The sequence below is a fragment of the Emydura macquarii genome, unplaced genomic scaffold (genome assembly GCF_026122565.2).
Source record: "Emydura macquarii macquarii isolate MOO-44397 ecotype Brisbane River unplaced genomic scaffold, CSIRO-AGI_Emac_v2 contig_431, whole genome shotgun sequence".
Taxonomy (NCBI): domain Eukaryota; kingdom Metazoa; phylum Chordata; order Testudines; family Chelidae; genus Emydura; species Emydura macquarii.
In genome coordinates this window covers 12007524-12030239 of record NW_027130568.1, presented here as the reverse complement: position 1 = coordinate 12030239, position 22716 = coordinate 12007524, and the positions used below count along the sequence as shown (strand labels likewise).

Sequence of the window (22716 nt, the reverse complement as noted above, 5' to 3'; positions counted from 1 at the left end):
TGGGCTAGATGGACCATTGGTCTGACCCAGTGTGGCCGTTCTTACGAACTAGGGATTAATTTCGCCCATTAGACATAAATCTTCTATTTTGACTGAGTGCCCCCACTTAACTGAGCTGGAGCTGTTTTATTTCTCCACTAATTGAATAATGCTGATGAGATCTGATTTTGTTTCCTGTTACACACACAATACCTAATGCATAGAATATTGCAAGAAAATATAACAAAAGTGCTGCCCGACTAGGAATGTTTTTCAGATGAGGCATAAAAGTGAGGTCCTGACCATTTGTGGTCATAAAAGCGTCCATGATATTTTTTGCATGACCAGAAGTGTTAACCCTGGGACCTGATCATATTCCAGCTTTGGTAATTACACTCTGCCTATCTAAAATGTATCCTGTGCTTTTAAATAGTGACGCTTTTCTTCACTTCTTCTCCTAAAGGAAAAACTTGTGGCACAGATTGTTGCTGACAAATACAGCCCAGGTGAATAGACCAGAAGTTGTCACCAGCTGACAGTGGTTCAGTGGCCAATAACTTCAGAGGTCACAAGCCACCAATGCAACTGGCTAATGACACTCTTCCTGGCAGTCGCAGTAGAGTGCCCAAAGATTGAAAGGGCATGGAGACCAAAGAAATCGTCTTATACCTAACAGGTAATCCCTGTTGTTCAGGGCAGGAAAACTTGCACTGCCATTGCTATTGTGTGGCTAAACAGAAGACTTCAGTCTCTTGCACTTAGCTAAAGTGTTGGATTGACAGTCCCTTACACCCACAGATAATGGCTGTATTTCAGTGATATGGAAACTGAATGCTCCTTATGAAGAGTCTGCTAAATTATTTGAGTTTCTTCTAAATGAAAATGTCTGTATAAATTGGATAATTGCTCTTTCTCTTTGCTTAGAATGTAAAAATAGTCAAAAACAGTTCCCTTAGCTTTTTACTTCATGCACAGTTGTTTCTCAGTCCTAATACTTTTTTAAACTGTACCATTTATATGAAAAACAGAAAGCCAAGAAGTCTAGGCTGAAATTGAGTACAGCAGAGCACGAGAAGGTACAGTATGGCTATGTCTGAATAAATGCACCCTATGCCTAATTAAATACCCTATCGGTGTTGCCAGTGGGTCTGCATGATGACAGATTTGTAAACTACAATACCTGAAGTATTATAAACTTCTCACTGGATAGGTGTTTATAATACCTTTGTTTGTGTGTGTGTGTCCATCCGTCCGTCCGTCCCCATAAACACCCACTAACTCTGCTTTATGGTCACTTCACATTTTAAACCATATTTCAATAGATTACACCAAAGTCGTCCTCTCTTTTCTATGATTTTCCTCTTCATCTCCCCTCTCATTATTGGAAATCCCATTGTTCTGCATTCCTGTGCTTTCCCCTCTTACTCTTTTCTCTCGCTGCATCTCGTTGCCACCTCGTGCCTTCTCACTAGTCCCAATACATCAGAATCTCCAGAAGGCACACCTACTCTGTGCCAAGTTCCCATAGTGAACTACTGGAGAGAGGATGTAGTCAATTATTTCTAGTCAAGAACTATAAACTCAGCAAAGCAGCCAGGCATTCCTGCCCCATAGGCCATGTTTGCATTGTTAATTAAGTAGGCACTGTTAGATATTGGCAGTTTAAAACTCTGTGCTCATAACAGCATGTAGAAAACTTCTTTTCCTCTAGTAAAATCTTTAACGCCTTCAGTGCACCTTCCAACCAAGGAGAGCTTATAGTTAGGCATGGCAGAATTCAATTATTATTTTATAAAATATTTATGGGCAATATTGATTATTTTAAGCAATTTTTTATTTATTTCTATTTAAGTGTTCATAGTTGTGTAAAATTACAGGTTTTATGCTTTTTCATTTTGTATTGATTGTACATTTTAGCAGTTCTGGCAAATGATGGGGATCAGACAATTATTTAATGACAGATGTTGAGATTCAAAATGTTAAAGCTTTCTAACTATTAAAACCCCAAATTGTCACCATCACAGTAAATATCCTTAAATCAAACTATAGAAAGTTCTCAAGCATATTTCTTACCATGTGTATTTGTACATTTGTATTATTATAGAGGGGAAACCTTTTTTCATCTGTTTGTGTGTGTACAATAAAATCAACATTTGCCAACAAATCTGATCCTTCCAAACCTAATTATAATGTAGCACTGTCTTCTGGAGGTCTGGACAGGTCAGTGTTGTTGGATAGATTTGGCTGTGCAATGTGTGGCAACCCTTTCCCCCACTTTCAACCAGCAGTTGCTGAATGAAATTTCCTGCATGATAGTGTGGGGAATGTCCCTTGGTCACCAAGCCAGCTTATGATGCAGAAGTTTGGCAAATTTCACTTGGCTTCCTGCATACAAGAACGGAGCAGGAACAGGATTGAGCAGGGTAGATGTATACACCTACAGCTGGCAAACTCATCCCTGATAGTTTGTTATAGGCAGTGGGTGGAAGACTCACCTAGATCTGGAAAAGAATGGCACCAGAACCTAACCTAGGTGGTCTGTTAAAAATCACTTGAAGGTTAACTTTTTGCCTTGCAGTTCGTCCTGCAGATAGAGTGATTTTATGTCATAACAAGGTGAAAGTTAGGTGGTTTGTGTCAGAGAACATGCTTAGGGTTATTTTGTGCCGTATTCAAAGGTTTAATGACAATTGTCATCAATCTTCTGCAATTGTTAAATATCATGTTGAGAAAGGCTTTTGAGGAGCCTTAAAGAATCTAAGGTTTGTAGGCATATCCTGCAGGGTCTTCAGTGAGGAGTTCTGTTTAGAAATCAGTGACATGAGGCAGAGAGATTGTCACTTGTCGAGGTGAGAACAGAATCTGAAATGCTCAGGGTCCAACTGACTGCCATATTTGGGGTCAAGAAGGAATTTTCCCCTGGGTCAGATTGGCAGAGACTCTGCAGGATTTTGGCCTTCCTCTGCAGACACAGGTCACTTATGGGTTTAAACTACTGTAAATGGTGGATTCTCTGTAACTTGAAGTCTTTAAAAAAATGAGTTGAGGACTTCAGTAACTCAGCCAGAAGTTATGGGGCTATTACAAAAGTGGGTGAGGTTCTGTGGCCTGCAATGTGCAGGAGGTCAGACTAGATGATCATGGTGGTCTCTTCTGGCCTTAAAGTCTGTCTGAGTCTATGAATGCCTGGCTCCTAATATTATGCTCAGGTCACTATTACTTCTATAGAATTTATGAAGATGGTGAGTGCAAAGTGTTTTATTACTAGACTGCATCTCTCAAGTAGAGTCCAGAACAGGTGTATTACGTCACAGTCTGGTAGCACAACCCACCGGTGAATGCGTGTTATCGGTCCTCTCTGAGCCTGATCAGCAGAGCATGAGAATTTGTTACTGCTCCAACTAGAAAGCTGTGGCTCTTGAGCTTAGGCGATAACAGCTCATGCTTTTAGCTCTGGAGGTCCTCAGGTGAAACTCCATCTGTTTGGCCAGGATGGAGACTGTCACAGTAGCATTTGAACAAACATTTCTTAGAACTCTTTTCTTCAAGAATCTTCCTTACTTGGTTCTCACCAATCTTTCCACCCACTTCATAACCTGAACTATCTTCCTCTATGGAGTCTTCAACCTATCTTTCTTAGTAAGCTCTTTGAGGCAGGGAAAGTGTCTTACTCTATGTTTGTAAAGAGCCATGCACAGTTCTGTCTACGTGTATTTTAATAAAAAGACTAGAAATGGAGGTAAAGCCTGAGTTTGCTCTCTCTCTCTTTGTTCCTTCCTTCCTTTCTTACGTAACCCAAATGAGATTCCTCATTTGGGACATTGGTTATTGGACTCACAGTTTCTGCTTTCTGCCTGTCCATATTCTGCTTGTCCTGGCTGCAGTAGCATCAGCTCAAGAGAGAGCTCAAATCTCAAAATTTCACAAACCGGAAAAAAAAAAGTGTGTGGGGGGAGGAAAGGGGTCAATCAAAACATTTCACTCCCATAATTAAAAAAAAAAAAAAATCACTTTCCCCTTTTGTAAAAAATTTCAAACTATAAATTAACTTAAATTTGGAAATGAAAAGTTGTTTTATCTTGAAAAATGGGGTTTTTCATTTTGAAAATGTCAGAATAGGGTGTGTTAACAATTTTGTGGTCAGTGAAGACCCACTCAATCGATCCAGAAGTCGCCAGAAGTCGACACAGTAAAATCACCCCCTCAAGTGGCATAATGCTGTGTTGACAGGAACACAGTTCCCGTTGGCACAGTGCAGTGAAGACAGCGCGCAGAAGGGAAGCACAGCAGTCAACAGGAGTTATGCAAGCTACTCTATGTAGCTTGCGTAATTCCGTTGACTGCCGCCGAATCTCCAGGTAAGTGTAGACCGGGCCTGAGCAGAGGAGTAAAGTTAACTCTCTAATCTCTGCTGAAAGACAATGTTACAGGGAGCCAAACTATAAGGGCTTTTTTTTATAGCTTGTTTGAGTGGAACAGACTCAGAGGTTGGTGCAGGAGACCTATATGGAAGGTTTTCAGCATCCACCTTATTAAAATGAATGTTAAAGCTAGCAGATTGCTGAAATAATCTTCATTAATAATAACTACGATGGCAGCCTTTGGCTGAGTAACAAAAATCAGCAAATTGTCAGCAAAAATATTTGACTTTTGCTCCCTTAACTGCCCACAACTTTCTGCAGCTTTTCAAGTTGTCTATGTGTACCAACAAAAAGTTCAAGAACCTGGGCAGAAATTAACCAGGGGAGGGGGAGCTGATGGTGGTGGGTGGATGACTTATCTCCCAGGGTAGATGGTTGAGGATAGGGGGACAGATTTTCCAGTATAGAAAAGGAGGTGATTAGGAGTTTCTCAGTTGGGCTGCCTATTCTTTCTCATGAGGTGCTGCTCAGGGTTCAGATACAAGGCTGGGAGTCCCAGAAATGCCTCAGCCAGAGACCAGCTTCTCTCACTGCTCTGTCTTTGCAAGTTCCCCTGTTGAGACCTCCCCACTGAAACTAGGAAGGGAGGGGATTGCTGCTCCTCACAAGCCAGTGAGAGGGAGGGGAGATTGCCCATACCTTAACCTGAAGAACTGAATGTGAGCACCCAGTGTGATGCTGTGGCCAAATGATCCAGGGATACATAAACAGAGGATCTCAAGTTGAAATAGGGAGGTTATTTTACCTCATATTTGGCACTAGTGTGACTGCTGCTTGTAAACTGTGTCTGTTTCTGGTGCCCACAATTCAAGAAGGATGTTGATAAATTCGAGAGGGGTTCAGAGAAGAATCATGAGTTTGATTAAAGGATTAGAGAACATGCCTAAATAGTGATAGACTGAGCTTTTTGAATCTATTTAGTTTAACAAAGAGAAGGTTAAGGGATGGCTTGGTTATAGGCTCTAAATATCCACTTGGGGAACAAATATTTAATAATGGGCTTTTTAACCTAGCAGGGAAAGGGAAAACCCGCTTCAACAGATGGAAGATGAAACTAGACAAACTAGATCACATTGGTTCCTTCTGGCCTCAGAATCTATAAAGCCTCTGGATGACTGGGTCCAAAAGCCTAGTGGAGGGGATGAAGATTGATGTCTGGAAATGCTGGCGGCTGCACATGATATGCGGGTGATCTGTTGCTGGAAATCAAGTTGTGGCTAGAGTCAAAATGGGATCATCATTTTTTTTAACCAATTAGCCCCATTACCATGTCCATTCCACCTTAAACCCCAATTGATTTAGAGGTTTGTATGGTCACCAACCCCAAGTTACCTGGATACCTAACTTCAATAAAGTACCTTTAAACAAGCAAACAAAAAATGCCCAGCCAAGCACTATGTTATTGGGAGCTATCCTGGAGGGGGACAACAGGACTCAGGCTGGAATTCAAGGACTGCAATTAACAAGAAACTCATGCCCATCTGAGATTTTTTTTTTCCAGGTGGGAGAGAGAACATCTTTTCCGTTTAAAGCTTTATCTGCAAATAGATTTTCAGGGGCGGGGGGGATTTAATCTGTTATTTCACTTTAGTTCCCCCTTTAGTATTTCTTTTATCTGCTTCTCCAGCATTTACTTTTCTGAAACACTCAAAGACCCCTTACCAGGCTGCAATGCTTTGTTCAGACCATTGCTAACTCCAGCTGCTTGGAACAGCTCATTTGGCATAAAAACTTCTGACTGCTCTAATTTAAATCATATGCTGTGAGGAGATTAGTGCAGAGGATTAAAACTCTTGCTTCTTACAGAATTAATACACACGAAGTAGGTAGACATGTGCACTTGAGAAAAATTACCAGCGATCACTGCATGCTCATTGGAGGGGCAAAATCAAATATGCTGAGAGGAGCCAATGCTAGCATCATCATTATTGTCTTTAACCATAGGCTGAAGGTAGCTGCTGAAATTATTTGCCTTGGGAAGCTAACCTCATTCATACATCTGCCACTTTACACTCTTTTGGTTACTCTGTGCGAAACAAAGGGCCAGATATTGGCCTGAAATCTATGTGCTGAAGAGACCCTAATTGTCCTTCTGGAGACACAAAAATATGAAGCTGATAGTTACAGCTGAGGGTCCTATTGGCATGAACAATTTATTCAAATGTAGCCACTATTTGGTTTGCAAGTTATCCACAAGCAGACCTGGAGTTGGGGAGGAACAAGAACTCTATGGTATCCCCTGAAGAGACACCTTTTAGTACCAGTCTGTCCTTTGTGATTTCTGTCCAGATAGCTATGGACTGGGAAAGTCAGCCTCCAAAGAGAGGGGGGGAAACCAAAGGTGTTTTGCAGGTCTGGAGGGACAGTTGGTGCATAGGGGTCGAAGGGCCTATCAAAATATCTGTTTCAAGGGAGGCAGTAGTTGGGAATTGAAAGACATTTGACCTTGGGCATTCTTTCTCTACATCCTCTGATGCGTGTATGGTGGCTCATATTGCTGCTGGTGATAAAAGGCAATGGGGCTGGTCGTCTGAATTGTGGCTTATGGTTTTCCCCTGATTGCAGATGTGTAAATATCCAGAGATCTACACGTGGCTCTGAAATCTTTCAGAGAGTGAAAGTATTCATCCATCTTTGCACTGAACAGAGCATCACACTCAAATGAAAGGTATTCTAGCATAATTTGAATTTTCTTCAGGATTTCTGTGGGGGAGACACACAACAAGCATCTTATCACCACAACAGTCACCGTGGACCTTGCCAGCATGTCTAAGGCTATCTGAAGGCAGTCTGTCTATCTTATTACCAGCTTTTCTTCATCAATCAGGACCTGGAACTTGTCTCTAATACCTTGCTGCACCTTCTTGATGAAGCGGGCCAATTTATTGTAAAATCATACTTGGCCATCAGAGCTCGGCAGTTTAGACTTAAAACTGCAGCGAGGCCAAGGAATATGTCTTTCTCCCAAAGAGGCCAAGCCTCTTTGCTTCTTTTTCATGCACCATAGACCTGATTTGTCTCAGCCTGCAACTTTCGGCTGCTGACCCTACCAACAAATTGGGAGGTGAGTGAGAGATTAGGTACTCCACCCCTTCTACAGGTCTGAAACACCGCTTTTCAGCCTGCATGGACGTTTGTGGGATTGTGACAGGTGTCTGCCAGAGAGCCTTGGTGGGTTCAAGAATGGCTTCATTAATAGGAAGTGCCATACTACTTGGACCTGAGCTATGCAAGATGTCCAGCAGTTTGTGTGGTGTTTCCTGGACCTCTTCCAGGGGGATCTGAAGTGATTCCAACACCCTATTAAGTAAGTCCTGGAAGGCCTTAGGGTCATGAGGATGTGGTGGGCTAGCTGGAATCACCAGCTCATCTGAATGGACAGGGGGGAAAAAGGGGACAAGGTCACCAGCATACACTCTTCCTGTTCCTTAACTTCCTCATGGTGCTGAAGTTGTGCCTGTTGAAGAGACCAGGAAGCTCCTCTTCTACTCTGGGAGTCCTAGATTTTATGAAGACAGCAAGAGTCCTGTGGCACCTTAAAGACTAACAAATTTGTTTGGGCATAAGCTTGCATGGGCAAAAACCCACTTCATTGGATACATGAAGTGGAAACTTCAGTTTGGTAGGTGTATATATACACATGCAAGGATGGGTGACTTACATCACAGTGAGAAGGGCAAGTGTTAAAGAGCTTAATTCAATCAGGATGGATTCAATCAGGATGTCCCATTCACAACAGTTGATGAGAAGATGTGAATGTCAAAAGAGGGAACATTATTTTTTGTAGTGGGCTAGCCACTCCCAATCTCTATTCAGACCTAGTCTGATGGTGTCAAGTTTACATATGAGTTCCAGCTCTGCAGTTACGCGCTTGAGTTTGTTTTTGAAGTTTTTTGTTGAAGTATGGGAACTTCCAAGTCTGTTACTGAGTGTCCAGGGAGATTGAAGTGCTCTTCTATTGGTTTTTTAATGTTACCATGCCCGATGTCTGATTTGGGTCCATTTATTCTTTTGCATAGAGACAGTCCGGTTTGGCCAATGTACATGGCAGAGGGACATTGTTGGCGCATGATGGCGTATATCACATTAATTAAATGTTATTGTGTCAGGAGGTGAAGTATAAGGGGCTGTAGTCTCAAGGATCTTCCAGGCCCCCAATACTGCCACTCTAGGATCTCATAACCCCTTGGTGCAGGGTCCCAGAGTGCTGTGTACCAGTGAGTATAGGAGAGAGATTCTCTTGTATAAGAGTGGTAAGAAACCCTGGAGACTTTTGAGGTTCTGTTCAGGCTCAGTCCCCTCAGGGGCCCTGGGGGTATAATCCATGAGTGGATGACTGTCATAGTCCTTTTCCAACTCCAAAGATTCGGAGCCTGGATCCATTGGGGGAGACCTTGATACCAGAGGAGGTGGTGACAACCTTCCTCTACTCACTGATGGTATCAGAGACAATCTGTCTCAAACTCCATTTGTAGATGGGACAGAGAGTGATCCTGTAGAGATATCGGTACCAGCCAGAGTCCAAGTGCTGGGCATCAAGGTCTGGAAAGGGGAGGTGAGCAATAGAAGGTCTTCCAGAGCCAGGAAGCAAGCCAGAGTTGATAGCATCATTTCCACGCCTTGTGTTGCTGAAGTAGAGGGCACTGGTTCTGGCGAAACCAACAAGGTTTCAGTGCTGAAGAAGCAGTCCCAGTACCAGCCATTAAGCTGGAATAGTATTTATGGTACAGCTCAACACTTGATCCATGGGTCATGAGGAGGATTTTTTTTCTTTGCCTCATAGAATTCCCTACTGCACACCAGAGTTACTCTGGCAGAATGGTAAGGGGAGCACTTGGACCCTACTGCATATCTCTTTGAATATGTGTTTAATAGTGCTATAAAATTAAGAGCCACATTCTGAGATCCTTCCTTGCATCAAGTAGTAACTTACTCCACAAGTAGTCTCCGTAGACATCAGTGACTATTCAGGTAATAAATGGCTACTCATCATGAGAAAGGGTATCAGAATCTGGCCTTAAAGAAATACTTCAGGCCTCCAAGTCCATGCCTTATTGAGTAGCCTATACCAAATAGATCAATCAATGTAAAATTACACCTTATATGGTTAGCATAGTTTTATAGTCGATATCACTATACATTGTTCAGCATCTTTAGTACTTAGGGTTTTTGCAAGGACATTCATGTGATCTTCCATGATATTAGAGATCTTAAGAAATTGTTGCAAAATATTTTCCCCAAGCTCTTGCATGTTCCTTTTACCCTGTCAACCTCCCTGGAGTGTCTTTGCCATCTTTGTGTGCCTAGTGATGATTGTGTCTGGAGTGCAAGCTGTCCAAATGATGATCCTTTGTTTGTGTGTTTTGTTACTTTAGTGCTTCTGATTTACACTTCTGGAGACTGGCGTCCTGAATTTATCCACTAAACAGGTGCATCCTCACACTGCCCTACCAATGGGAATGAGCTCTGACCCAGAAGACTATCTCCAGAAGAGGGAGGGTTAATTCATACTGAGTACTCATTCTTATCCTTTCAGAGTAGGCTGCCAATTAGGGCCAGTTGTGGTGGTGATGTGGTTTGTGGTGTGGAAGCTTGCACACTGAGAACTGGACCAAGGGATTGAAGCAAAGTTCATTGAAAGTTGCTGAAAAGACTCCAGTATGCTTGCATGGGCTTTGGATCAGGCCCTAAAACTGCCAAATTCATTTCACAGAGGAATCCTTGATTATAGGAGTTGCCTCCTCCTCTTTGTTGTTCAGGGATGTTTTAACTACTTTATCAGTGTGCCTGGTGTCATCATCATATGTGAGGGCAAATACAAGGCCAACAAAATGACCTCCTGATGGGACTGCACTGTAAACTAGGATTTGTTTGTGCTTTTAAGAATCGTGCTTCCATTCATTTTTAGTTTCTCTTTAATTAGTTTCTTTGAGGTGCAGCCTCAGATACTCCTAGAGCCCTCATCGTGTTTTTCATTTTGTATGGACAATATTTTAGGGGGACGTTGTACCGTCTAACCACCTGAGCCAGCCGATTTGGGAGGTGCAACAAAGGCAAGGGTTGCACCTCTCTCCCATTAGGTCAACTTCATACATACTGTTGCGATGGCCGGGGGTTTCTCCATGCTGAAGCTGAAGTCAAAGAACTGGTGCTACATACAGCCAGGGCTGAGAGCCAATCTGAGATCAGGAAGTGCTTGTTCAGCGAGAGACAGAAAAGAAAGGGCACACCACATCAGTGACATGTACACAGAGCCAGCACTGGCTCGGTGGATGGTGTGTGTGCATATGTTAGGGGTGGCCAAACTGTGGCTTGGGAGCCGCATTTGGCTCTTTTACTGTTAAAGTGCGGCTTGCGGAGCCCCCTATGCCCCCGCCCCATACTCTGCCTACCAGACAGGGGTGGGGAGTTCAGGGCTTCTGCCCTGCAATGGGGTGGAAGGGCTAGAGGCTTCTGCCCAGCAGGGAGGCACATGCTGGGGCTTCAGTCCTGCAGGGAGGGGGGTCTTGGGGCTTCTCCCCTGGTGGGAGGCGCCTGCTGGGGCTCAGGGCTTTGGCAGGCATGCCCCATGGGGCAGAAGCCCCGAACCCCACCACAGGGCTGAAGCCCCAGGGTCCTGTAGACGTGCCCCAGATCTCGAACTTCTGAAGATTGTTGTATGCGGCTCAGAGGATCAGTACATTTGGCCACCCTTGGCATATGTCAAACTACCACCCACCCCCTCTTTGTTAAAGATCAAACAACCTCTGGAGTGGGGAGGAAAAACAGGGGTCTGAAACAGCAAATCATCATACCTGCTAGAAGCTGCACCCACTGCAGTTCCTTCTCCGTCTGGGGGGGGAGGGGGCTGGATGGAATAATGGCATCTCTCTCCACTGCTGTGTGGTGGCATGTGTCCATTCTTTCCTTTGAAGTACAATGAAGCTGGCAAGTCTGACCCACTTCCTTCTTTCTCCATGGCTGCCCTCCCACCACGCATCCTTCCCCAATAGCTGCAAGTGCAAGAGGGCTGCAAGTATGCCTGGCAAGAATGAGGAGAGAGGCTGAAATCTCAGAAAAGACGTGAGACCAATGGACAGATGTGTGGAATGAAACTTTGACCATAGGAATAGGGGGCAGGCAGACTCTGCAGGCAGTGGGCTGGACCAGCCAACAGGAGCTAAGGGAAGCATGGCTCTGAAGTGGTGGGAAGAGACCAGCCCATAGGCGGAGGGATTAGACTTTGTGGGAGTGGAAGGCAGAATAGATGGTCAAGCAAGATGGGAAGGCAAAGTTCACAAGTAGGACTGATCATGCAGCTCCAGAACTAGGTCTTAGGAGGGCTATGAAATCTGGAGATAAGTCAGATGCCTCCCTCTCATTTCTTACCCTCAGCAGGTGATTTATTCCAACTCATCATTCTTGTGGTCTCCAGGTAGCAGGCATCCTGGATGGGTCCCTTGAGCACAGCTAAAGAAAGGTAATTTTTCAGAAGTTACAGGAAAGGGACAATGAAAAAATGTGATGTTATGATCAGATAACTGGGGTGGGGAAACTGATAAAGCTATTGGATAATATTGAAAACAACAAGAGAAGATTAATTTAAGACTAGAAAGTAGTTCTTTTAATTGAGTCCTATGCCTACATTTAACGTATCATACTGTTAACAAAGAAGAGACTTCAAAGAGCTGGAGGGGTTAATTGCAGTCCTGAACCTCTGAGCCAAGCTAAGCCCTGAGGAGCAGGAAGCGGAGCATACCCCCCATGACTTTGTTTTGTCAAGTATTGTCTGTCCCTATGCGGGAAGGGGTGGGGAATCCATGTTCTTTCTACTCCACAGGCAGATCACTGATGATAATACTCTGGGGTGGGTAGATCGATGATGCTGAAGAGTCAGTGCCATCCATCCTCATACTGTACAGACTGTGCCAAGGTTCAAATGACCATGGAGTTAGAAAGCACAGTTGACCATGTGGTTAGGGAGTCAAGTGGGTCCCTCTTGCCCGCTTCCCTCCCCTCCCAAGCTGGGACCTGATTTTTTGGCCCTGTGGGAGGTTCTGAAAGGACCAGCAGTACCAGGAACCAGATTTTACCATTCCCTGTCTACTCTTGCTCCTGTAATGTCACAGCTAGGGAGCTGAGCTGCTGCTTACAGGACCGGAAAAGGAAGTTAGGAAATACTCTTATGGAGAAATCCTATACATAACTGTTAAGTTTCTGTACATTTTTTGCACTGTCCTGTAAAATGTACTAGAGAATTATAAATGTGCTATAGAATTCTACAGGATGGTTAAGAAACCCTATAAAAGGGTCTCTTTTCTGTATTAAATTATATTGGTTTTAGAATCATTTGAAACATTACTAATATTCTATAAAACCTTACTGGATTTGTCCCTATTAAATTCTATTGATACTTTCCATCAGGATTACAAAATATGATTGTATTTTCCTGACATTAACTAACAATGGGTTTATAAAGACCAAGTTTAATATCCTATGCCACCAATAATGGTCTCTGAATAAACGTTTATAGAAGAGCCATGCTTTTAAAAGCCAGTTAATAAATAACTAGCCAATAACTTTTACTGATATGTGTTTAAGGCCCATTTCCTCCTCCTCTATGAGTAGACAGAACAGGGATCCTGGTTGGGTGTGCACAGACAGGAGGAATGCCTTTCCCTGCAGAAGCCCCTCATAAGATGTCTGACAGAGTTTGAGCCCTGTAGAGTGTTAGAGCATGCCCGGGGAACTGCCAGTCTGCTGCAGCAACCTGAGGGAATTCAATGACTCCAGCAGGAGCAATGACTGGTGGAATGGTGGGTCCATCAGAGGCAGGAAAGAATCGGGGGCTCCTAAGGCAGTGCAGAGGCAAGGGACCTCTGCACAGATGGCTTGAAAACTGGGGGGCTCAGATGGCTGAACCCCATCCAACTTCCATGATGTCTAAGGGAGAAGCAGAGGCAGTCTTTCCCAAAGGAGAGATCAGATAGAGAATGATGGAGTGTCGGGTCCTGATGAGAGAACCTGTGTGGATATCCCCTTTAAAAGTTTTGAGTTCCTGATTTCTCTCTCTTTATCTAATGCTCCTATTGCAGGTGCTCCCAATCCACTGTGGGGGCCTTTTGTCTAGAGTACAGTGGAGACAACAGTCAGCTGTCTAGAATATAGCAGTAATAAACAGCTCCCATGCTGTTAATTAAATGCCTCAAATCTATGGTAGCTATTTTTTTCCTTCCTCTACTTAAACCAGCCAAGTGGTTTTAGTCAATCACCTAAAAGGTTAGTGGGCTCTGATGGCTTAGAATAGGTCCATTATGGATCTGTATGTTATATTTATCTAGCAGATTGGCCATAGATTAAAAGTTGTAATTCATAGGTGTGATAGCTCTAAAAGCAAGTAATTTGCAGGTCGAGTGTTCTCTGAGTGAAAAGCAACTTTTACTGAACAAATGTGTGCAAAGATTTTCAAAAATGGATAGCCTAAAGTTAGCCTCCTTGATCTGCCTAAACAGGCATCTAACTAAATAACTTGCAGGATTTCCAGCAGTGCTCCCAATGAAATCAAATATATTTATCAATTAAGCCAATGGGAGTTGTTGGGTATCAGAACTTCTGAAAATCCTGCCATTTACAAATGAATTCTTTACAGGCCTGGTCCAAAGCCTACTGAAGTCAATGGCCCTAAGAGCTGAACTTTGGGCACCCTTTTTTGATAATCTTGGCAGTGCAGTTCTCCCTCTGATTCCAGCATAGATGTGACTTTAATTTCAATGAAGGGTGGGAGAATCCTAGTACATACTTTGGAACTTCTTTTTATAGTTTTGGTTTCTAGGGAACTTTTTGGAGGCGTATGGGACATTTTTATTTTAAGTTAAACTCACATTTTTCATGGGAAATATAACTCAATGAGAGAAAAACCCATGCACATGTTTTTTCAGACTAAATGGATGCCCATGCAATGCAAACATTAAGGTTTCTTTTTAAAAAATCAATTCCCTCCCTGCTTCTAGGTGTACTTGAATTTCTAGATCTACCAGTGTTTGAATAAAATACTGTACAAAATGTGCAAACCAAAATCAATCTCGCAAAAATACATGTAACAGGACTGAGAAAACAAGTATTAACACTGCAAAAAAATACATAGACTTCAGCAATATTGTACAGACAACTCCAAGAGCTAGGTATGTGTAATTACTGCAGGCTGATATGTAGATGGCATTCAGACCACCCATATTCCCCTAAACAGGACTGTCCTATGACTATAAATATCATCTTCCTGCAACAAGCCTGAGACTTCCATCACCACAGGGTCTCCTTTATTGGTATCAGTGAACAAAAAGGGTTAAGATTACCAGCTGTCTTCATCTCCTCAGTTTAGAAGGGAAGGGAGGGATTGAACACCACAGGGAAAAGGGAAGATGATGACTCTCTGGGCCTACTTCCTAGTCCTCTTTGGTTCTAGCAGGTGATGGAGTGGTGATGAAGATCACTTTTCTCAAAGACCACTTCTTTTCTAAGACCTCAGATTCCTATTTTCTCTTACCTAGAGTCATTTTCAAAGTTGGAAGAGGCCAGGTGGTACATCCCTCCCCTTAAATAACTTAGACTCAAGCCACTTACAACCAAGCTGTGAAGGCAGCAATCTCTTTATCTAGAATTTGATTGCTGTCCGAGGATTCTGAGTTGGGTGTGCTATGATAACTGTATGGGTCCCAGCTATTTAGCAGACATGGAGTTCAGTACCAATCGTGCCTCAACCTGTGAACCAGTAAACCATGTTGACTGAAGCATGCATGCATGTGTTTGTGTGAAAGAGAGAGAGAGATTTTTTTCCAAGGTTCACTGGGGAGGGGGTTCTTATCACAGACAATTTTTAAATCACTATTGGATGTTTATTTAAAAACTCTGCTCTACAAATTATTTGGGAGAAGTTCTGTGAACTGTGTTAGACAGCAGCTCAGACTAGATGATTACACTTGTTCCTTCTGGCCTTAGAATAGGTGAATAGTCCAGGGCCTGATCCAAAGCCCCGTGAACTCAATGGGGATCTTTCCAGAGACTTTGGTGGGTTTTGACTCAGGCCCTTAAAGAAGAGTCACTGTAAGAGATGCTAAAAAGAAAATTCCCAGCACTCTCTAAGTTACCCTCAGACCCTATATCAAGCAGAGCAAGGTTCAATAGGGCAGCCGTTTTTAAGAGCCCCTGCTGTAGTTATCTGTGTCCTCTTTTTGCATCCTTGCAGCTCTCAGACAGCAGCGAGTGGGGCTGATTTATAACTTGGAGGGGGGGGGGGAAAGGTTTCAGCTGAGGCTGGCTGTTTTGCAGCGGAGTTCTCCCCCCTCCCCAGTCTGCCACAGCGGGGCTGCCTGCTGCTCCCAGGGACCACAGCAGCCAGGCGTCAGATCAGCCCTGCAATAGAAGAAGAAGAAGAAGGGGCGGACGCGGTGGTGGCTCGCCCCTGCCCTGATCACCTGCGCCGGGCGGGGGAGGCTGTGGGGCCCATGCGCACCGAGCGCAGGGCGTGTCTCCCTCTTGGGAAAGCCTCCGCGAGCAGCCCCTAGTCAGGCGGGGGGCGGGAGGGCGGCGGCAGCAGCAGCAGCAGTCGCCGCAGAGCAGCCGCGCGCTGCAGCCGCCCCGGGGAGCGCGAGCGGCCGGTGGCTCAGGCGGGCAAAGCGCTCCGGGGAGTCGGGCGAAACTTCTCTCCCCTGCCCCCCCCTTCCCTCCCATCCCCCCACACACACACCCCCCCAGCTCGCGCCGCCGCCCCTGCGCAGCACCATGGACAGCAGCCCCCTGGAGCAGCTGGACGCCGCCGGCTTCCTGCACATCTGGCAGCGCTTCGACGCAGACGGTGCGCGAGTTTGCTGGCCGGGGAAAGTTGGCGCGCAGAGGGGGGCGAGGCGTGCGTTGGGGGGGGAAGTCCCGGGAGGACCGGCTGAGGCTTTCTCCGCTCGGGGCTGGGGCCGGGCGGGTGGTGTCTTCGGGCTGTGTGTGCCTGGAGCTGGGGTGGCCGGCGCTGTGCCGTGCATGCTCCGTGCCCGGGTGCTGCACGCCGGTTTGCTGTGTAACGTTTAGCGGGGAGCTTGGTGTACGTGGCTGTGATTTCTCGGGGACGTGTGTGTTTGGCAGAGGTTGCCCCCGCTAACCGCCTAGGCGGGTTGACAGCATCACCACCGGGCAGCAAGAATCAGGACAAACGTGCTCTTTGCACACCAAAGTTTTGTTGTTGGTTTTGTCAATCGAGTACTTGTTGAGCATCCAGCAGCACTGAGCTGCTGAATCAGACCTGCCCAGGAAAGCCTGAATTTCACTGGGCTGATCTTATTTACGCCAGGAAAAAGACTTAAAATACCCCCACAAAAACTTACCTCGCTGAGTATGCACTCAGAGAACCAAATATGTATCTACTATGTTACTACTGCTGCTGCTTTTTCCTTTTGCGCCAAATCTTAAAAATATGATAAAGAAAAAAATGAAAAATATTAAAATGCAAGGATGGGTAATTAAATGTAACAACTTCCGACTTTGGGCTATGTGCGCTAAGATAGGAAGGGTTTCTATTGACTTCTTTAGGAATAAAGAGAACATTGCCCCACTTGGCACCGATCCTATAAACATTAAAATGGTTCTATAACAAGTAAGTTGTGCTCAGAGTTAGAGCACTAATTATGGCTGATCAATAATGTATGTTTTAATTGTGTTTAGACAATGGCTACATAGAGGGGAAGGAGCTTGATAATTTTTTTCATCATCTGCTGAAGAAACTGGGCACAGATGTAAGTACTTACCAAATTGCATGCATGTGAACTTAAGCACAATTGTGTTTAAAGAGGTTTTATACTTTTCACTCTGTTTCACTAGTTTCCCTAGCGAGACCAAAGATAAAGGATTTTATTTTCTCTTAGCAACAAGGTAGGGTTTAAACAGGTGCAATAACTATTAGTATTAGAGTTGTTTATTTGCAGTCCAACATCTGTTACTCACTCCAAGGTTATAATTGTGGCACAAACCAACTATCCTCTTTGAAAGCTTGGAGGAAAATCCATTTAGACAAATAAAAATGGAATTAAAATGCTTTGGTACAGAATTTAGTCTTGGAGGGAAATGTAGCAAGCATTTATGCTTTATTCAAAACAGTGTTGATTTGTTAATATGATCATTGACTTTGGAAATAATGCTACCACAGAATTCTTCCAGCATTAATTTTAACCAGTGCTTCTGAAGAGTTATACCTTCATTCTTAGAAGTGGCTAACAGATAAACATGAGTCAAACATATTGCTCATAAGATCAAGACTTTTGTATCTTTAATTTGTTTGTTTGTGTGTTTTGTTGCTCTGTTTAATACTATTTATCAGTGCTTCTCATCTTACGCTGTCCACAAATCAAAATGTACCGAAAATTATACTAAAATCTCCATTTCAAGTATCTTCAATTCATATTTTGCCTTTGAATGTCATTACAAGCTAGAGAGAACTACAGCCACTGAATCAGTCTTTCCTAGAATTTGCACAAAGACTGCATTAAAAAATTATCTTTTCATTACATGGTCACATACAAGAAAAAAAGTCAGCATCTCTTAAAATAGAAGAAGTGGATACAAAGCAAATAAATTAGAAGCAACTCCATTAAATAAAAACAGATAAGAAGACAGGAAAAACAGGCTAGTTAAATCTGAACAGATTTCTGACTACAAAGTACAAAATTAAGAATAGGGTTTTCTATATACTCCAATTTGTAATTATTCTAAACAAAAAGAAACTTTAGTTTCACTTGTAAAAAGAATAATTTTATTGTGAAATATTGATGGCATGAAAAGTCTACTTAGAACCTAGATAGAAATTGTATAAAGACAGAGAGAATTCAGAGATGAGGAATGAGAAAGATTATGTATATCGAAAAATCCTATAAAGAGAGGTTGAAAAGGCTGTGATTATTTACTTTAAAAAGAAGATGAAATTGGAAGCTTCCATTCTGCCTGTTCCGTAACACAAGAACAAAGGGCATTCAATGAAACTGAATATTCAAAACTGATAAAAGGAAGTGTTATTTCACACAATGCAGATTTAAACTGGAATTCATTGTCATGGGATGTTCTCAAGACCAAGAACCTAGCAATATTCAAAGAGGGATCAATATTTATATAGATAAAAATATCTAGATTTGTAACAACATTAAAGAAAGTATTGGAGGAATACGAGATTTCAAGCTTCAGGGTTTAAGGCAACCTTTAATTATGAAGTGTTAGGAGGAGACTTTCATGGTGCAGATTATCCCATATTTGCCTGCTGTGGGGTTTCTTGCACCTTCATCTGTAGTGTCTGGTGCTGGCCACTGTAGGAGGCAGGCTACTGGACCAGATGGACCATGAGACTGCTGCAGTCCAGCAAGTCCTATATTCCCGTGATTATGTATCACACACAGAGGTTTATGTGAAGCCTGTTCATGACTTGAAATAGGACATTACATACCAAGACAATAGTACGTACTGGGTTCATAATAGAACATATTTTTCCCTTTGTTAAAGAGGGTATATAATGACAACTCACATTACTGCCAAAAGTTATATGTTCAAATGATTTGATTTAAACCAGCATGCTTTTCTTTTCTGCATCTCTCGTTTTCTATATCTACTGTTGCTATTATAAGAAAAAGTTTCACATTTAAATAAAAGCCCTCTGAATTAAATTTAAGGAACAAATGATGCCATATTTACTCATATGGATTAGTATCTTGCTTTGCAAAGGCGTCTCAGTGAAATCAATGGGACCATGCATGGAGTAAAGTGCTACTTAACAGTAAGGGTGCCAGTATATTGTCCTTAGACAATATGATCATGTGTTGCCTTGCATCCCTTCCCCTGGTATCCACAATTTAAGAAGGATATTGATAAATTGGGGAAGATTCAGAGAAGAGCCACAAGAATGACTAAAGGATTAGAAAACATGTCTTACCTCAGTGGCCCCCATACTTTTTACCCCATGTCCCCCCTTAGCCCTGTCTGTGCTCCCCCCTACTCTTTCCCCATCTGGAGCTGGGAGCAGGGCCATGGGTGGGAGCTGCAGTCAGGGCTGTGGGCCGAGGCTGGAAGCGGGACTGCAGCAGCCAGGGGCCCCAGGGGCTGTAGCCAGGAACCGCGACCGGGGGCTGGGCGCCATGACCAGGGGCCAGGTGCCGAGGCTACGGCCAGGCCTGGAGCAGAGCTTGGGGTAGAGCGGGGCTGGGTGATATTCCCTCCCTGCCCCCCATGAGGGTAGCCTGGCCTGGCCATGCCCCTAAATGTTCCTCTACAGCCCCCTAGGGGGTGTGCCCCACTGTTTCAGGAGCTCAGCTTTACACTGATAGACTCAAGGAGCTCAATCTATTTAGTGTAACAAAAAGAAGTTTAAGCGGTGACTTGATTACAATCTATAAGTACCTACATGCAGGGCCAGATTAGCTCACGGGCTTTAGGGGCTGCACCCCAGGGCCTTGGGCTAAGTGGGGCCCCACAAAAATAAATCCCCACCCCTCTCCCACATGACGTGGGCCCAGCGCCCTGGCCAGGAGTCGTTCCCAGCCCCAAGCAGTGCCGCACAGCGGCTGCTTCCCCCCTCCCAGCCCTGCCCCTTCCTCCTGCCCCTCTCCCATGTGACATGGGCCCAGCGTGAGTGTGAGTGCTGCTCAAAATCAACTCGCATGCCACGTTTGGCATGCATGTCACAGGTTGTCAACCCCTGTTCTACATGTTTTAAGACTGAAACGTAACCATAGAACAGCTTTATGTTCATTAAAAGATCTTTCTAGGAATCATTTTGGGGAAGGTCTATGGCCTCTGTTATAGTCTGACCTCCTGTGTATGATCACAGTGATCCCTTCTTGCTATGCAATCTATGGTCTATTTTCAATTCTCATTGTTTAACTGAGGGCAAAATTATTTCAAATCCATAGGACAGTACTCAACATCAGTATTCTGCTTTCCCTGCATGGGTGAATCTCCCATTAAGGCTGAATACTGCTCTTTAAGCCTGAGAGTAGAATTTTGTGCTTTGATTGGAAGCTCCTCAGGGTAAGGACTTCTTTTTCTTATTTGTCTCTTAAGCATCATGAGCATCAGTAGCACTATATATAAATTACTTATTTTTGTATTACTATGATATAACATTACTATGTTTACCCAGCATTTTTATTTCTGTACACATCACTTATCTTGTACATGCTTTCTAAGAACCCCTTCCCACAGTGGAAAAAGTCAAGGGCCCCTCTTGAACTATTTTTCATTACCCTAAAGAAACACATGGCCTAGTGATACCAGCACAGGGCTGGGAGCTAGGATCTCTGCATTTTAATCCCAGTTTTGACACTGATTCCTTTTATGGGCACTTAACCTCTATGACTCTTCTACCCTCTGTTAAGAGAGACAATAACACTTAATGACATACCTTGCAGACGCATTACAAGGATTAATTAGTTACTATTTCTAAAGTGTATACAAGTGATAAATAACATCAGCTCTGGAAGTTGTCTCTGCTTGAATAGTGAACAGTTTCATAATTATATTTTTTCAACCTCCGCTCTCTAAGCTATTATTTTCCCCTAATGACCACTGTAGTCTGCAGCCCTGTTATTTTTTCCAGCTACTCTGCTACATCTAAATCTGACATTAAATGCACGAGCATCAGAGCAGCTGGGGAAACAATCAAAGACAGAGTCTATGAGCCACTTGAGAATTAGATTTGTGGATTACAAGCATGGGGCAAGAAAGAGGATTCAGAATGTGTCACTAGTGGAGCTGGATCCAAACCAAAGTCTTGAATCTAAATGTCTTTGAACTTTTGGAGGTGTTTTGAAACAAAGGAAGATCTGAATTTTGCAAAGGGCCCCTAACTTTACAATGGGCCAAACCAAATCCCAGGTCCAATCCCCCCTTTCTTTATTTGACTATGAAAAGCTATCAGGTCACACAGTCCTACCATAACTCCTTTGATTTGCAAGTAGATGTAGGTTAACGGGCCACATCACCTTGAATGGACCCTTGAAATATGTGTTAACTATTTATGCTAAACAATCTGTTCAAACCTTGTATTTAGCAATGACACATTGAGTTAGGTTATGTCTACACTACAAAGTTAAGTCGACTTAAGTTACTTAATTACAGCCACCGCTGTAATTAAACCACTGTTGCACATCCACACTATTCTCCTTGTGTCGGCAGAGCGCATGCACAGTAGCAGTTCTTGAATCAACACAGAGAGCAGTGCACCATGGGTAGCTATCCCACTGTGCAACTGACCGCTTGTTTGGGATGGGTTTGCAATGCCTCATGGGGGGCAGGTTCAGCTTCACATGATGCAGGTTTCACAATCCCACCATTTTCATGGGCATCCTACTAGGTTTCCAGCTGCTTTTCAACTGCCCTGGTAACCTGCGAGCAAGCCACCTGTGTCAGAAAGCATGGGTCCCGCATTGCTCTTCACTATTGTGCTGTGCGTTATGAACACAAGGCTATAAGAGGAGCTCAACAGAGAGGGCTATTCACCACCACCCTGACCCTAGCCCCCTCCTTGTAGAAGCGGCATGTCTGCGGCTCCACACCACAGGCAACTATTTGCCTCTCTTGTCTTCTGCTATGCCTGCCGCAGCTCTTTGAGTTTTATACGGCACTGCAGCGTGTCCCTATCACAGCCCTTCCCCTCCATGCCTCAAGCAAGTTCCTGTGGCTGAAGCAGAGCATGCCTGAACAGTCTCCTCTCCTACAGACCCAGGAGATCCACCACCTCCCGTGTACTCCAGGCAGGGGTGCATTTGCTATATGAGCTCTCCACACCGAGCAAACAGGAAGCGCTAGTTCAAAACTTCCCGCGACTTCAACAGGGGAGGGGCATTCACCTGTGTACCTGGCTGCAGGGCAGTGTAGTTTAAAACAGTAACCAGAGTGGTCATGGTGGGCATTGTGGGATACCTCCAGGAGGCCATATCGGGCGACGTAAGCAGCACAATGTTTACAGTGATGCTGCATCGCTCTAGCTATGTCGCCCTAAGCTCTACACCTCTCGTCGAGGTGGTTTTATGTGGGTGTAGCAGGCGAGTTAAAGCAGTGGGAAGAGCATAGGTGTGTGTACATTTCCACAGTGAGGTCAACGTAAGCTGCCTTTGTCTCTCTGTGTAATACCTGTGCAAAAGGTTTTAGTAAATTGAGGGCGTTATGGTAGGATTTGGTTGTCTAATTATATTGACGAACGAAGGATTAGATCCAAAAGGACTTAGGCATTGCAAAACTCAGTGTTGCAGTGCCTAACTTTTAGGCACCATGCCACCCAGTGGAATCCACAGCCCTCAAGTCTAGGCGGTAGACTCCC

At 44.0% G+C, this 22716-nt stretch overlaps 1 protein-coding gene across 1 annotated transcript in view; it reads left to right on the top strand.

Moving 5' to 3' along the window:
- Window positions 1–15970: 15970 nt before the first annotated feature.
- Window positions 15971–22716, top strand: part of SCGN (secretagogin, EF-hand calcium binding protein) — a 41209-nt gene continuing 34463 nt past the window's right edge. The window contains exons 1-2 of the mRNA XM_067537445.1: window positions 15971–16230; window positions 17085–17155. Of these exons, the coding sequence (XP_067393546.1) occupies window positions 16158–16230; window positions 17085–17155 (144 nt within the window). The 5' untranslated portion in view covers window positions 15971–16157. The remainder of the gene's footprint in view (window positions 16231–17084; window positions 17156–22716) is intronic.